Source organism: Balaenoptera ricei, chromosome 6 (genome assembly GCF_028023285.1).
Source record: "Balaenoptera ricei isolate mBalRic1 chromosome 6, mBalRic1.hap2, whole genome shotgun sequence".
NCBI classification, from domain to species: domain Eukaryota; kingdom Metazoa; phylum Chordata; class Mammalia; order Artiodactyla; family Balaenopteridae; genus Balaenoptera; species Balaenoptera ricei.
The window spans coordinates 16,144,756-16,158,978 of NC_082644.1; the positions used below are offsets into that span (position 1 = coordinate 16,144,756).

The 14,223-nt window shown below is 60.9% G+C and overlaps 1 protein-coding gene across 7 annotated transcripts; it reads right to left on the reverse strand.

The window, feature by feature from the left end:
• Nucleotides 1-119: 119 nt before the first annotated feature.
• PDLIM2 (PDZ and LIM domain 2) lies at nt 120-13,323 on the reverse strand. Of its 7 annotated transcripts, none has more exons than XM_059926910.1 (11): nt 12,994-13,186; nt 12,012-12,192; nt 11,452-11,546; nt 10,595-10,746; nt 8,504-8,573; nt 8,250-8,401; nt 8,017-8,095; nt 3,815-3,909; nt 3,442-3,587; nt 1,757-1,874; nt 120-702 (listed from the first exon to the last, which is right to left on the reverse strand). In XM_059926910.1, exons 1-11 carry the CDS (start codon nt 13,129-13,131, stop codon nt 525-527), a joined length of 1,404 nt encoding a protein of 467 aa, XP_059782893.1. In that variant the 5' UTR covers nt 13,132-13,186; the 3' UTR covers nt 120-524. The 7 variants fall into 7 exon arrangements, with proteins under 7 accessions (XP_059782893.1, XP_059782898.1, XP_059782892.1 ...); XM_059926915.1 differs by lacking the exon at nt 12,994-13,186 and adding an exon at nt 12,663-12,767; XM_059926909.1 differs by lacking the exon at nt 12,012-12,192 and having other exon boundaries at nt 11,452-11,575; nt 12,994-13,323.
• Between the last annotated feature and the right edge of the window lie 900 nt (nt 13,324-14,223).

Below are 14,223 nucleotides of genomic sequence, written 5' to 3' on the forward strand. Positions count from 1 at the left end.
AGGGAGGCGGAAATAAGAGGGGAGAAAAATTGTATGTAGGAAGACTCTCCACCCAGTGGTAGGGAGAAGCTCATCCCCAGGGGCTGGGGCAGGGAAGGAGAGAAAAGAGGGGCACCTACTTTATTTTGTCCACGTACAGTATATATTTATAGAGCTCGTATGTTGAAAACTTTACACAGTCAATACCTGTAGCCTCTGGCCCAGCCCTCTCCTTCCAGATACTTATCTCCCATGTCCCAGCCTGCTTAACCCCTGGTACACAAAGGTGTCCAAGGCAGCACCCACTTCGCACTTTGATGCAGAGCCTGTCCAGCAGGGGGACGCGAGAGTATCCAGCAGAGACCTGGGAAGGTGAGGCTGCCCTCACCCACAGCACAGGCAGGTCCCAGCCTCCGGCCTCACTCAGCGAGGAGGAAGGCGCCTCACCAGCCCCCATCGCCTTTCCAGGCCAACTTGATATTGGCGCGGCCCCGGTGCGGAGGTGCCCGCAGAGTGGAGGGCGGTCTGAGAGCGCAGCCGGGCGCTCAGGCCTGGGAGTTGACGGTGCGCGGTGCGGAGTAGCGCTGGCGGGCGTGCTTCTCGCAGTACAGCTCGTCCCCCACCCAGAAGTGCCCTCGCATCTTCAGGTTCAGCCCGCAGTCGGCGCAGGCGTAGCAGCCCGGATGGCGGTACCGCCCCTCCTGGATACGCACGGCCTGGTTCCTGCGGAGGGGCGGGGCACAGGGAGGAGAGAGCCATTAGCCTTGGGGGGAGGAGGAGGGAGGGACAGGCGCCCCAGGCACGATGCCACCATTCCCATTCTCAGGGAGCCTAGTTTCCAGCCCAGAGTCAGGACCCGGTAAGGTCCCAAAATCTGTCACTTGACTCCCCAGGCCTGCCCTCAGGAATCTCCGTTCAACAAACGCACAGCCCACACCCCCGGAACCCCAATTTTTAAAAAGTCATTCCTCCCCCACACAAAGGCAGACAAGCACCATCCTGAATGTTCTGGATTGTTAATAGAGCAGTGATTCTCAAAATGCGGTCCCAGCGCCAGGACCCACAGCATCACATCACCTGGGGATGAATTGGAAATGCAAACTCTGGGGCTAGGGACCTCCTGAAGAGGGAACTCTGGGGGTGTGGGCCCGAAATCCCTCAGAGGCCCAGCTGCTGATCTTGAGAAACACCGTATAGGACCCCCTCCTTGGGCCTGCACAGCAGGGCTGGGCAGTGTCGTGTTCTGCAGATGACACATGGAGGCCCACGGAGGCTAGGGATTTGCCTAAAGTGAGTCATCTGACCCTCACCACTGTGCACGGAAGAAATTTATCTGGGGGGGGGGCAGGGTTCAATTTTCCAGAGAATGTGGCTGCATTATAATGAGAAAAATGGGCCTACCTCTGGAAAACGCATCCCATTCCAAAGAGGGGGAGGAGGAAGTAACAGCAAGAGTTTCCAAGAGGAGGCACCTCATCCAGAGGCAGATCTGCAGAGGCTTTGAGATTGTTGGAGAGAAATTGGAAGCAGTAGCATTTCTTCCTCCTCCAGGGAGGTGGGGAAAGAAATCAAGGAAGAGGAGAGAAAGCAGGAAAAAGCCAGTGCAGGCATCCTAAGAAGGCTGAAGTGACCCCTGAGCCCATCACAGATCCACTGTAGCAATGCTCCCCGCAGGGTCCCTGGCTAGTGGGTCCATGCAGGCCCCTCCTGAGAGCGTCCTGGACCCCGTCCCCCACCTTGCAGGATGTGCCCTGCCCCCCAGGCCGCCAGCACTCACGCGATGCTGGTGCTGCACTTCTCACACGTGTGGAGCTTGGGTGGGGTGGCCAGGGCCCTGGAAGTGGGCCGGGAGGACTGGGGGCTCAGCGAGCTGGGCAGGAAGGCAGGTGTGCCACCTGTGGGGGGCGGGGGATGAGGGTGGGGAGGACAGACAGACACATCAGAGCTCGTCCACAGCAGTGCCATCAGGCTGTATTTTTGATGCCCACTCCACCTCCTCCAACACAGCTCCAAAGAGACTCTTGTCAAAGGGGCACTTACAAGCAGACCTCTAAAGTAAGCCTGGGCATGAGAGGGGGTCATGGGGGAAGGAAGTGATCACCCCAGATCCTTGGCTGAGGTTGGTCAAGGGCAGGGAGCATGTTCAAGGCTGAGTTAGCCCAAGCTAAGGCAGCCTGAGCAGTGTCTGCTCGCTGTCTGACGCGTCAGGCCAAGCAGGCATTTCCTCTCTCCTGACCCAGTGATGATGATATTAAGAGATGGTAATAATAGATAATAACAGCACCACAGCAACTCTATACAGTTTTCAAAGGGCTTTCACATGCATTATTGTGCCTGAGCCTTGGAACAACGCTAAGATGAAGCACGGATGCTATCAGACAGGTATGGTCCTCATCTGCAGCCGAGGACCCCCTGACTCCAGGGGTGAAGTCACCATCTGTCTGCGCTGCCCTCACCCCACCCTTCCGCCTCTCCCCGTGCCCCCTCCCAGGGCCTGCCGAGGCCTCAGGGTAGTGATGGACAAGCTCTGCTCCAAACCTTCTCACCTTGTCTCCGAAACATCAGAGTTGGAACCAGCCCCCAGGTACCAGTGATTGTGCCAGTCAAATACTTCTGACTGTCCCATCCTTTCTCTCCCTGATACCACTGCCCAGGCCAGGCCCTCCTCATCTCTCCCCTGGACCATGGCAGTGCCCCCCTCACCCCCACTCCCCATGCACCCACACGAACTCCTGCGGCACGGTCCACTTCCTGGGGAGCCGGAGCAGCCAGTCTGCCCAATAAACAGAGTTCCTGGCGGGGCAGACGTGGGTCCTGACTGCCTTCAGTCTCCACACAGCACATGACTGGGCCATCAGACGACTCGGTAAACATCTCGAATGAACAACGGAACGGCTGGCAGAAGCCTGTATCTCTGCTGCTCACTTCGGCACCTCACACACCACCTGGCGTTATTTAACTGGCCCTCCTGGGTTGGGACGCTCCTCGGGCCTGGCATGCGAGGCCTCGCAGCCAGGACTTAACCTCCGTGGCCACCGTCCGTGCAGCCAGGCCCCAGTGTCCTGTCAGTCCCACCCCAGAGCCCTGCGGCTCCAGCCTCCACATTCCGCACTGCTCCCGGCCCCCATCTTAAGGCCGTTTGTGAAAGTCCTGATCTTTCTTCAAGGGCCAAGTCAGACTCTTCTTCCTCCATGAAGCCGTCCTTGGAGACCCAGGCCCCACCGCCCACATTTATCATTCCTTTGGCACTTCCCCTGATCCCAGCCAGCACCTCTGGGTTGCACCCGAGTAACTCCTACCAGACCGTAAGCTCCTGTAGCGCAGGGGCTGTGGCTTCTACGAGTCAGAGCCCACTCCCGTGATGAGCACTTAACAAATACTAATTTAATAACATGTCCGGTCGGGGGTCCAGGGTGTCCTGGGGGAACATCCTTCTCCTACCCGAGCCCCCCGGGGGCTCACCTCTCTCCTCAGCCTCCAGGGCTTCCTGCAAGAGCCGAAAAGAGCTGGACTGCCGGGGGGCCACCCGTGCCTCGCGATTTTCCTGCAGCATCTTGAAGACTTCTGAGTCCTCTCTCAGGAGGTGGCTTTCCCCTTCCGAGGCCACGCTGCAGGGATGAGAAGGAGGCAGCCAGGAGTGAGGGCCCGTTCCCAGGGGTTGGGACGAGCATGAGGACAGAGAAAGAGTGTCCCGGGGGGGTAAAAGGATTCTGGGGGCCAGAGGAAAGTGGACGGGGCTTAGGGAGGGGGGACCCCCCATCCTTCTCTGGGAAGCCTGTCTGTCTCCTGCCCCTCCCAGGCCCTCCAAGATCCCACCCCACCCTCCAGAACTCACTGGTACCTGAGCCTAGGGCTGGAGGAACGGGGACCTGGGGAAGGCGGTGGCGGCAGCACCAGCACAGCCAAGTCGCCAGCGGGGCCCAGGCCGGCCTGCGGGAAGGAGAGGCACCAGGGGAGGAGTCAGCGGCCGGGCCTGGGGCCAGCACACCCATCTGGGCAGCCGAACCCAGCTGTTCCCCAGGCCCACCACCAGGGGGCCCCCGGCCCTCGCTGACCAGCAGCCCCACCCAACCAGCTCTCAGAACTGGGGGTCAGCAGCCGCCAGCAGCTGCTCCTGCTGGGTCCCCGAGGGGAGGGAGGCCAGCGCCCAGCTCTAGAAGGGTGAGCCTGCTGCCCTAAGGGGACTGGGCAAGGGGCAGGATGAAGATGAGTGTGCGGGGCCACCGTGGCTGTTCCTCTGCCATCTCACATGATGCGTTTGCAAAGATGTTGCACACTGGGGCCTGGCAGGCAGAACAAGCGGAGAGAAAGTAAGCTGACCCTTTTGCAGTGAGGAACAGGAAACATAAAGGGCCAAGACCCCTCTTGGAGTCAGGGCTCAGGCCGCACAAAAGTCCTGTCTCCTACACCCTCTGGTCCTTCCTCTGAAACGGCCAGGGTCTGGGCTCACCAGCCTCTCCCGGCTGCCCTGGAAGGTCTGGTCCTGCCCCACAAAGCCTTGGGGAGCCGGGTCCCCAGAGCAGAGCCCCCCGCTCAATGTGTGCTGTCCCTCTTGGGCTCCTACACCTGCTCTCTACCTGGAGATCTTGCCTTCAGTCTCCCTGTTTTCCGGCCTGCACTCTGCACCCTCCCCTGCTCTGCTCCCTCTCCGTGGCCAACCCCAATGGAAAGGACAGCCTCAGAGACGACTAGGCCGGCCAAGGTGCACCAGGCTGAGGGCATGGTCTCCTGGAAAGGAAAATGCCCTCGATTTTAAAGTTCAAAGTTGGGGATGAATTATGGGGTCAAGTAGAAAAGCTGCATGACTTCTTAATCTGAAAACAGAAATTTCAGAGTGCTAAAAATAGAGCCGTAGGGACTTCCCTGGCGGTCCAGTGGTTGGGACTCTGTGCTTCCACTGCAGGGGGCAAGGGTTCGATCTCTGGTGAGGGAACTAAGATCCCACATGCCATAATTAATTTAAAAAGTTTAAAAATTTTTTCTTTTAATAAAAAAAAAAAGCCCTAGGGCTTCCCTGGTGGCGCAGTGGTTGAGAATCTGCCTGCTAATGCAGGGGACACAGGTTCGAGCCCTGGTCTGGGAAGATCCCACATGCCACAGAGCAACTGGGCCCGTGAGCCACAATTACTGAGCCTGCGCGTCTGGAGCCTGTTCTCCGCAACAAGAGAGGCCGCGATAGTGAGAGGCCCGCGCACCGCGATGAAGAGTGGCCCCCGCTTGCCGCAACTAGAGAAAGCCCTCTCACATAAACGAAGACACAACACAGACAAAACATAAATAAATTAAATTAAATTAAATTAAAAAAAAAAAAAAAGAAAAAAAGCCCTAGACCCTCACCCCACTGGCCCTCTTGCACTAGCCTGCATTCTTCTTCTGTTCTTGGGCTTCTACAGGTAAGGGGATTAAGGGTCAGAAGGGCAAAGTGGCCAATCCAAGCCACCTGGGGAGTGGGAGCCAGGGCTGGGAGTCCACGCCTAGGCTCCTGGGTGCCCAGCTGCTGCCATGCGGCCAACTCAGGAAGGACAGCTGGCACCAGGTACTCAAGAACGATGTCCCATCTCGCTGCCCTAGACAGGCCAGCGTGTGCCCTGCACGGGGGCACCGGCCAGCAGGGAGGGAGGGCTGAAATCCGCCCTGACTCCCTTCTCAGGCCATGTCCTCATGCTGGCCAGAGGGACAGGGGTTGTTTTCACTTTACATCTGCTCACCCAAGTGTGTGCCTCTCCAGAGGGGGCAACTTCCAGCCTCTGTAAAGTCTGTTGATGTCCTTCGCCCTGGGCCCAGCGCAGCCTCAGCCAGCTCAGGAGCCAGCAGCAAGGCCATGGCCACAAGAGCCTGGGGCAGGGGCACCTCATCTGTAGTCACCTCTGCCACCTTTCTCCTGCCAGAGCACCTCACCCCGGTGGAGAGGAGCCCAACGCCCTTAGCTGGAGCAGCTTCACCTTTCCTCTCCCCACCTCCCTCCCAGTCACCTGTAGGTGACACCTGCCTTCACAGAAGCGACCTTTCATCTCTAGGTCCAGAAAAGCTGCTCACCTGTCCATCGAGAGCTGTCTCCAGCCAACCCCTCTCAAAATGTGTTAGGGGGCTGTTAATAAGCGATTGGCAGGGGGATCCCCGGAGAAATTCTGCAGTTAAGTAAGTTCAGGAAATTAAAAAATTAAACATCTTTCTTCCTCACAGGCAGGACTTTTCAGAGCCTTTAAAGGTGCTCAAGTGCACGGTGACTCCCAAGAGGGAGCTGTGGGACCCGGTGACTCCCACCCCGTCTGACCACAGCCTCATTTGTAGAACAGAATGCAAGCTTCACGGGGTTAGGAATTTCTCTGTTTTTCCACCTATGCATCCCCAAAGCCTAGAAGGGTGCCTGACACAAAGCAGCTGCTCCACAAATATTTGCTGAAAGAATGACCAGGGGCCTCAGGGTGAAAGAAGGGAATTCAGAGCATCGGGTCTGACTCTGAGGCCCAGAGAGTGGAAGGGTGCCTTGTCCAAAGTGACACAGTAGAGGTGGGACTAACCCAGGTCTCCCTGCCACCCGGCTCAGGGCTCCTCTTCACACCACATGGGTGGTCCTCAAATCTGTGCGTGCATCAGATCCCTGAGGGCTCCTTAGAACAGGGATGGGTGCCCTCACCCCGTCCCTCACCCCTGTGTCTGATCCAGTAAGTCTAGACTGGGGCCTGAGAACTTGCATTTCTAACAATTTCCAAGTTACTGCTGCTGGTTTAAGAGCCACTCCCTGTCCCACCCGCCTCTACCCTTTGCCCCCGTTGCGGGGAAGGAGGGTAGGGTGGACCAAGCTCATTCCCAGCTGGTCTCAGCCCGGAGCTCTCTGGAGAAGGCCCCCAGGCCCCGACACGCCAGGTCTTGCATCTCCCCAGCTCATCGTTCTCTAATCCGAAACCTACCCCGTCCTGCCTCTGACATCCAGCAAAGTTCCTGACAAAGCTTTCTCAGGCCACCCCAGCCCACACTCAGCTATCCCCTCCCAGAATGCCTCCTGCTTTTATAATTAAGATCATACTGCTCAGTGCTTAATTTTTCCAAAATTGTTTTGCATGTTTATCTTATCTCTGCAACTACATTTTTAATTCTTTAAAGACGGGATCTCACTGAATACATACACCTCTCTGCCCACCTCTCCTGGAGGGTCACTGGGCAGGCCAACAGAGGGTCACCAGGGAGCCACTACTATGCAGCCCCCAGAGGACCCTGCTCTTTCCTTCTCCAGAGCCCCCAGTTTCTAGCACCCTCCCCCAGTCATCTCCAAAGGCTCTGCTTTCTGGAATGCAGAATCTACCCGAGGTAGGATTCCAGCAGCTGGGCCTCATCCTCTTCACCCCAAAGGCTGGACATGCCCCCGCTAACTCTGCCCCCAGCAGTTGTGGCCCAGGACTCTTGGCCGCCTCCCTCCTCACCTCCCCACCCCTGCCCTTAGAGAGGAGACATACCCCCAAGGGGGTGTTGGGCTGTCACTAGTGGACAGTGGGACCTGGCAGGGGTGTCCAGGGGAAAAGGGGAGGGGAGGGGGGGCAGACAGAGAGTAAGCCAAGTGCAACCGGAGTCGGAACCACAGGCCGGCTGGTGGTTCTCTGGTGGTTCTCGGGGGCTGAGTCAGAGGAGGAAGAGGGGGAATGGGTGATGGGAGTTGGGGGCGGGCATGGGCTTGGAATGGGAAGGAATGTGTTCAAGAGATACAGCCAAAGGGAGTCATCCCAACAACAGCAGCTAAACTATTTCGGTCCCGGCCCAAGAGAAACACTTGAGAAGGGAGGAAGCCAGAAGGAAGGGGTGAGGCAGCGGCGGGTGGGAATGTAGGAGGTAGACGGACACCTGGGCCGGGACGGGTAGGGCCAGTGCAGTGGGTGTGACCCTCACCAGAGCTCTGGCCTCCCGGCTCCAGAGAGGAGCGTGCCTATTACCAGGAGACCGTGGTGCTGGCTGCCGAGGTGGGACCAGCCGCACGCAGCCCCACGGGCACCACTAGCAGCCAGCCAGGACGGGAGGCTCTCTCCTCCCCTCGGGTTTCCTCACCTGTCGGCTTCCGGGGCGGCCCCTGTAGGACAAGTGGTCAGCAGTAGTAGGTTCCGGGGAGTACGCCAGGCTCTGGAAACTGAAATGGGGAAATGGACAGTGTGTGCCGGGGGCCCCGCCACCAGGCTGCCCCGGGAGACAGAGGTGACCCCAGGGCCCCCTAAACCCAGCTACAGAGACTTTGAGAGGCCGGCTTGGACCTGGTGGCCAGGGGGCCCACCCGCCACACTCACCTGTGGCTGGTCACCACCTCTCCCGCGGGGGCCTGTGGGCTGGTGGCGGGCAGGGTGGAGAAGGGGCTGCCTGGCCGGGGGCTGAGGGAGGCCTGGCTGGAGCAGGAAGACCGCAGGGAGGACTGGCTGTCGGTGTGTGTCCTCCTGGAGCCCTGCGGAGAGAGGGGCCTGGAAGGGCGGGGCCGAGAAGAGCAGAGAAGGGGGCCCCCCATCACTTCAGGGTGGGGGAGTCCCAGCAGGAGGCACCGTCCTACCTGGAAGCTAGTGGCCAGCACTTCGGGGGAGCTTTCCCCGTTGGTCTGCCCGGGAGAGGCAGCCTGAGGCCTGAGGAGAGGACAGAGGGAGACAGAGTGTCACCGGGTTCTCAAGATTAGGAACATGTCCAAAACATTCGGTCATCAGGCAGCCAAGTTTTAACTTTGTCAAATTCACAACAAACAACTATCCTCAACGACCACCATCATTTCTTAAAAGAAAGGACAATTTAGCACCAAAAAGTAGAAAGGACATGATTTCAGCAAAAATGCAATAAATTCACATTTTTTTTAAGAGCTCCTCACATCATCACCCCTCCCCCTGCCTCGCCTTCGGTTTTTCTTTTCTATTCTTTTTTTTTTCTTTGGTGGGGGGAGCATTTCATCCAGACTTTGTCGCTGGTCAGCATCAGTTTGTAGATTGATTTGGACTGCTGATTGTATATAAATAATCCTTATCTTTCACCCCTGGAGAAGCTGAAGCCCAGAGAGGGAAAGTGAGTTGCCCAAATTCCTAAAGGCCAACAATGGCTGGGTCAGCTGCCCCCTCTCCCCAGGGGCCTGTCCCCCATCAGCTCCGCCTTTGAGAGGATCCCTCCCTGTGATTTCCGAAGTCTTCCCCCCCACCCCGCCCCCTGTAAACCAGAGGGTAGAGCCAGCCCCCCTTCCTGCCACGCAGGCAGCTGAAGGACCTAGAGAGCAAGGCGGCCCAGCTCCCCTGCTAATCACCAAGGCTCCCCCTCCTCAACTCCCCAGGGACCACCCCCTCCTCCAAAGCCCTGCCCAGTGGAACCTGGCCGAAGCCTCGAACAGGAAGTGACTGGAGGGCTGGGAGCTGCTGAGGGTGAGGGATGAGCCCACCATGTCCCACTGCACCGTTTCTGGATGTCTGACTGCTTCCAGAGAGGTCAGCAGGAACCTCAGTCACCACACGCCACACCAGCCGCAGCCTCAGCCTCCCTCCCTGGGGAGAATTTAGGTCCAGAGCGGGGGAGCTTGGGCTCTGGCTCCGCCCAGAGCACTGCTTCCTGCCTGGGGCTTTGAGTGCTGGAGAGGTCTCCTGGGGGTGGGTTACTGGGGGAGGTTAGGAGGGGTTTGGCTAAAAGAAAGAAGAGACAGGGAGCCTCGGCCTGCCCAACGTGGAACTGGAGGCCTGGGGGTACTCGGCCAGGCCCACCTCTCTGATGGAGCTGGGTCCCTCTTGGAGGGACCCCAGAGGAAGTGATGGTGTCAGCAGCTCCCTGCCCCTCCCCCGCCCCACTCTGCAGCTTCTTGTAGATTTTGGTCCCCTTCCCAGATGCCATGAGCTATTCTCTACCCTCCTCCTCTGGGTCCCACTCCTGTAAACACTCATGAGCCAGAGTGGTACAAAATAGTCACTGAAGGGGCCGGGGCCGCGAGAGCGTCACGGGAGCCAGCTTCTGCAGTGACGTAGGGCGGCAGGGGCGAGGAGAGGGCATTGAGCAGAGGTACCTGACTCAGGTTCAAGGCCCGCCCAGAGGGCTCTCCTGGCTGGGGAATCTCCCAGCATTCCTGCCCTGTGACTCACTGGGATGCCCCACCCCCAGGGAGCCACCTGTTCCCACCCCCACCCCCAGGCTGAAGCCCCAGGAGCCTGGGAACCTGCCTTCACCAGCAGGGCCCAGAGAGGCAACTTGGGGAGCAATGGAGTGGTTCTATGGGGAGTGAGCCCCCAAACTCCTCACCACCCCAGGATCTGAACAAAGGCTCTCCCCTCCCCTCTTGGAGGCAGGGGCCCTGCAGACCCAGCCTAAGGCACACCTTTCCCCTCTTCAACCCACTTCATGCCCACGCCCTGTACCCTGCACACCTGGGAACCAGTCAAACCCGGGTGTCCAGGTGGCTGATGCCAGCCTGCTCTGCCCATGACTGCACGCCCAGCTGGGCACAGGGACACCCCTCAGCCCACCCTGCTGCAGCCCCAGAGCTTGGGACCTTCTCACGGATGAGCCGTGAGGGCCCAGGAAGGCCAGGTTGGAGCTGAGAGCAAGGGGTGAGGGCGGCCACTGTGCAGTGGGCTGGCAGAAGGCAGAAGAGTGCTGGCGGGCCCAGCAGAGGTGGAGGGCCTACCGGTCCAGCTGCAGCCTCAGGGGCGAGGGGCTCTGGCGGATCTTGCTCTGGGCCTCGGCATGCAGCATGCTCTTCGCGCTCTCACCATTGATGGCCACAATAATGTCACCAGGCCGGAGGTCAGCGGCTTCGGCCTTGCCCTGCTCAGTGACCTGTAGGGGGTGAGGATCAGGTAGTCTGAGGTGACACTCAGGTAGGGATGGAGAAGAAGGGATTTCCTTGTCCTGCCCAAGAAACACAGAAGCTGGTTTCAACCAGGCTGGCCTGCATCTCCCTTCAACATCTCTCTCCCTGCCTGCCGGTGTCCACCCAGCCCATCAGCTAGTCCCTTCCAAAAGCTGGGGTGGCAGCCCCCTGCCACCCACCTCAGCACTGGCGTTCTAACGGGGCTCCCCAAAGAACGTGTAATGGCAGAATTTCAAGAATTGTGCTTGGAAATACTTCTGGATAGAGAGCCCTGCCTGTGCAAATCAAACCATGCAGGCACTGCCTGCACGCAGGCCCTCTGCGTGAACACTCCCTGGCCTGGGCCTGGGTCAGGGGAAAACTGCCAAGAGCTCGGGGCTCTTGTTCTAATAACCACCCAAAATGGCTGCCAGCAGGTATGGGGTTAGTGACCAAGGAGAAAAGAGAAGGCCTTGCATTGGGCCCAGCTCCCTTTCACTCTCCAGAAGCCTGTTTCTGAAGTGGCCACCACATCCCCATGGCAACGGGGCCCCAGCCCTGCCCACGCCAACAATCCCAGAAGCAGGCCTCTGCCTCCAAAACAGAAAAAGAAAGGTGTCCGTGAGGACCAAGCGGACAGGGCAGACCCTCACTTTGGGTGGACCTCCCCGTCTCCGGGAACCAGCCCTTACCCTAGTCACCATGATAGGCGTGTGGAAATCCCTGCCGCCCGAGATGCGGAAGCCCCAGGGTGCGGGTCCCACCACGTCCACGGTCAGCGCCATACCTGAGGGAGAAAGGTTGGAGGGGTGGGGCCTGCCCCTCGCCCCACAAGGGACGCTGTGAGGTGGCAGAAGGGGGTGACAGGTCCCCGGAGCAGCCAGTCAGGGGCTGGCGGCGGGTGGAGGTGGGTAGAGGAAGTGACTAACCTCTCCCGCATGCCCCAGTTCCACTTCCCCCCCACCCTGGGAAGTCAGGACTCAGAGTTCCCCCTGTGCCCCGTCTTCAGCAGAGCGGCGGGGCGCTACGCGGGGGCTTGCTGAGAACAGGCGGGCGGGCGGGCGGGGCTGGCAGGTGGTAGATGTCAGCATTTCCTCCCTCTCCCCTCCTCCACCATCAGGGCGAAGTCCCCCTAGTGCTTGTTTCCGGTCCCCAAAACCGACAGCACAAGGTACTTCCTCCCCGCTCTGGGGGAGGGCAGCGCTCTGGGAACAGAGGTGACAGCACAGAAAGGGGTGGTACCACCACATACTCTCAAGTACTTGGCTGGGGGACGGGGCGGCTAGCCCACGTGAGGTCAGGGTCTTCAGAGGGACCTCCTGGCTGCCTGCCGCGCCCCGGGCCGTGTGGTCCAGGTAGGCAAGGCTGGGCTTCCCACCTCCGCCAGCGGCCTGCTGCCCTCCGAGCAGCTCCGGCAAGAAGGATGGGCTTATCTGCCAAGCAGGGCACACCCATCACCGGGCGCTGGCCAACAGGGCGAGCTGACTGATGCTGCCCGCAAGCTGGGGCCCCAGCCAGGCCTCCCACCCACTGCCCCTCCGCTGGGCAAGGGAGTGTCCCTGTAGACCAGACCCTTGTAGGATTTCCTGACCCTCTAGCTCTGGAGTCAGCAGCCAACCGAGGCAGGAAGCTGCAGTGCCAGCCTGGGCCACCACCCTACCCAGCGCCCACCCTGAGGCCGCCCCTGGAGAGCGCCACAGACTACAAGCGCTGCCCGGGTCTACCAGGCACACTGGGGCCACTTCCCGCGTTTAGGAGCCTGGGGAGAGGGCGCCCGGGCGAGCGGGGCTGTCTGCCCTCTTCCCGGCCCTACGGCTTCCCCTTTTGCCCAGGCCCAGCCTCTGTCCCTCCCGCAGGCCCCAGGTCGGCGCTGGCGGCTAGCAGATGCCTTGGATTCCCAGACCTTTGAGCCGGCCAGTGGACTCCGCTCAGGGGGCCGCAGGGAGGTGCCCAGACCGTCGGCCCGGCTCGCCCACTTCTGGCTCCTTCTGAGCTCCGAGACCAAAGTACCCGCGCACGCTGGAGGCTGGAGGAGGAGCACCCGGGACGGGAAAGCCCAGCTCGCGGGGGGCGCCGACCGCAGGCGAGGCTGCGGGGAGCGGCCGTGCGCGGAGGAGAGGTCCGGCCGCCGAGCCGGCCGCGGGCGCGCAGAGCTGCGAGGGCGCCGGGGCCGGGGAGGTCGCCGGCCGTGCGGACCGTACGCAGGTGGGCGCGCTCACCTGGCTCCCGCTCACCTGTCGGGCTGGGCGGCCGGGCTGGGGAACGAAGGGAAGGGAAGGAGGGAGGCGAGGAGACGCCGCCGTTCCCGCCGCAGCCGTCTGCCCGACTCTGGGGAGAGCCCGCCCGGGCCTCCGGGACCTGCCTCCGCCCATGTGATCCCAGGGCCGCCCCTGCCGCCGCCCCTGGCCAGGGAGGCCGCCTCCTCCGCGCAGCTCAGCCCGGGCGCTGCCACCTGGCCCGCGCCCCCTGGGGGCCCGGGGCTACTCTCCCGAGAGCCCCCTAGAGGCTGCGGCCATCCTCCCCGGGGTGTCCCCATCCTCCCGAGGTCAGGGGAGGTGATCTGGTGACGGGCCCGGAATCCCACTTCGCAGACAGCTGAGCCTGCTGACCCCCGAAGCTCGCCCAGGCCGCCTGCGCCCGCCCTCCTTCAAAGGGGCCCTGAGCTCCCGCAACCCCAGTCCAGGGCCGGGGAGGGGGAGGGGAGGGCAAGCTGGGTCTGTCTGCGGTCGACCCGCCCGGCTCCTCCGCCCACTCCAGGCTCCGAGGCTGGCGCAGATGCAGCCCCGACACCCACAAATCCCAACCCAGAGGCCGCCCCTCCGCCTTCCTGCCTGGCCAGCGCGCTCGCGGGGCGGTGGCCGCGGACTGCTGCGGCGCTTTGGCTGCGCAGAGCTCCCCTTCTTGAGATGCGCCGCAAGCCTGCTCCACTCAGGGCGACATGCCAGGCCCAGGAAGAGATGAAGAGAGACTCCGGCTGGAAGTGACCGGGCCCCCTCCTGGGCTACACACGTCCCTTGCGGGCTGATGCCTGCTCCGTCCCTGGCTGCCCTCCCCTCACCCTTTCGGCTGCCCTGCCTGCGGCCGGCCACTACCAACAACCACCAATGGCCCTGGTCCCCCTTGCCCCCAGGCCTCTGCCAACCACCTGGATCCTCGGCTCTAGGGATCAGGAGAGGACAGCCAAGGAGAGGCCCCAGGTGTTAGCTCAGAACCATCTGGCAAATGGTTCCCCCAGAGCCAAACATGGCAACCCTCACCCTGGGGACCTCAGGGCCCACCAGAGGCGGCTTCTCCCATCTCCCTCTGGTCTCCACTTTACTCTCTGTCAGGCTGGCCTGTTTCCAGGGGAGGCCACCTGGAGGCACAGCTGTAACTTGCCTGCCTCAGGTGTGAGTCATTCCCTCCAAGTTCTGTCTGCAAGGTGTGCCCTCACCATACCTCTCGCCTACCTATGCCCTGGACCA

What these genes read in the sequence shown, in the direction of transcription:
- PDLIM2 (XM_059926909.1), bottom strand. Translation starts at nt 13,295, where the DNA reads ATGGGGACACCCCGGGGAGGATGGCCGCAGCCTCTAGGGGGCTCTCGG. An exon ending in CGCCTATCATGGTGACTAGG is followed by an intron (nt 10,747 to 11,451) that starts GTAAGGGCTGGT and finishes CACCCCCTACAG; the next exon opens with GTCACTGAGCAGGGCAAGGC. An exon ending in AGCCCTAGGCTCAGGTACCA is followed by an intron (nt 3,588 to 3,814) that starts GTGAGTTCTGGA and finishes TCATCCCTGCAG; the next exon opens with CGTGGCCTCGGAAGGGGAAA.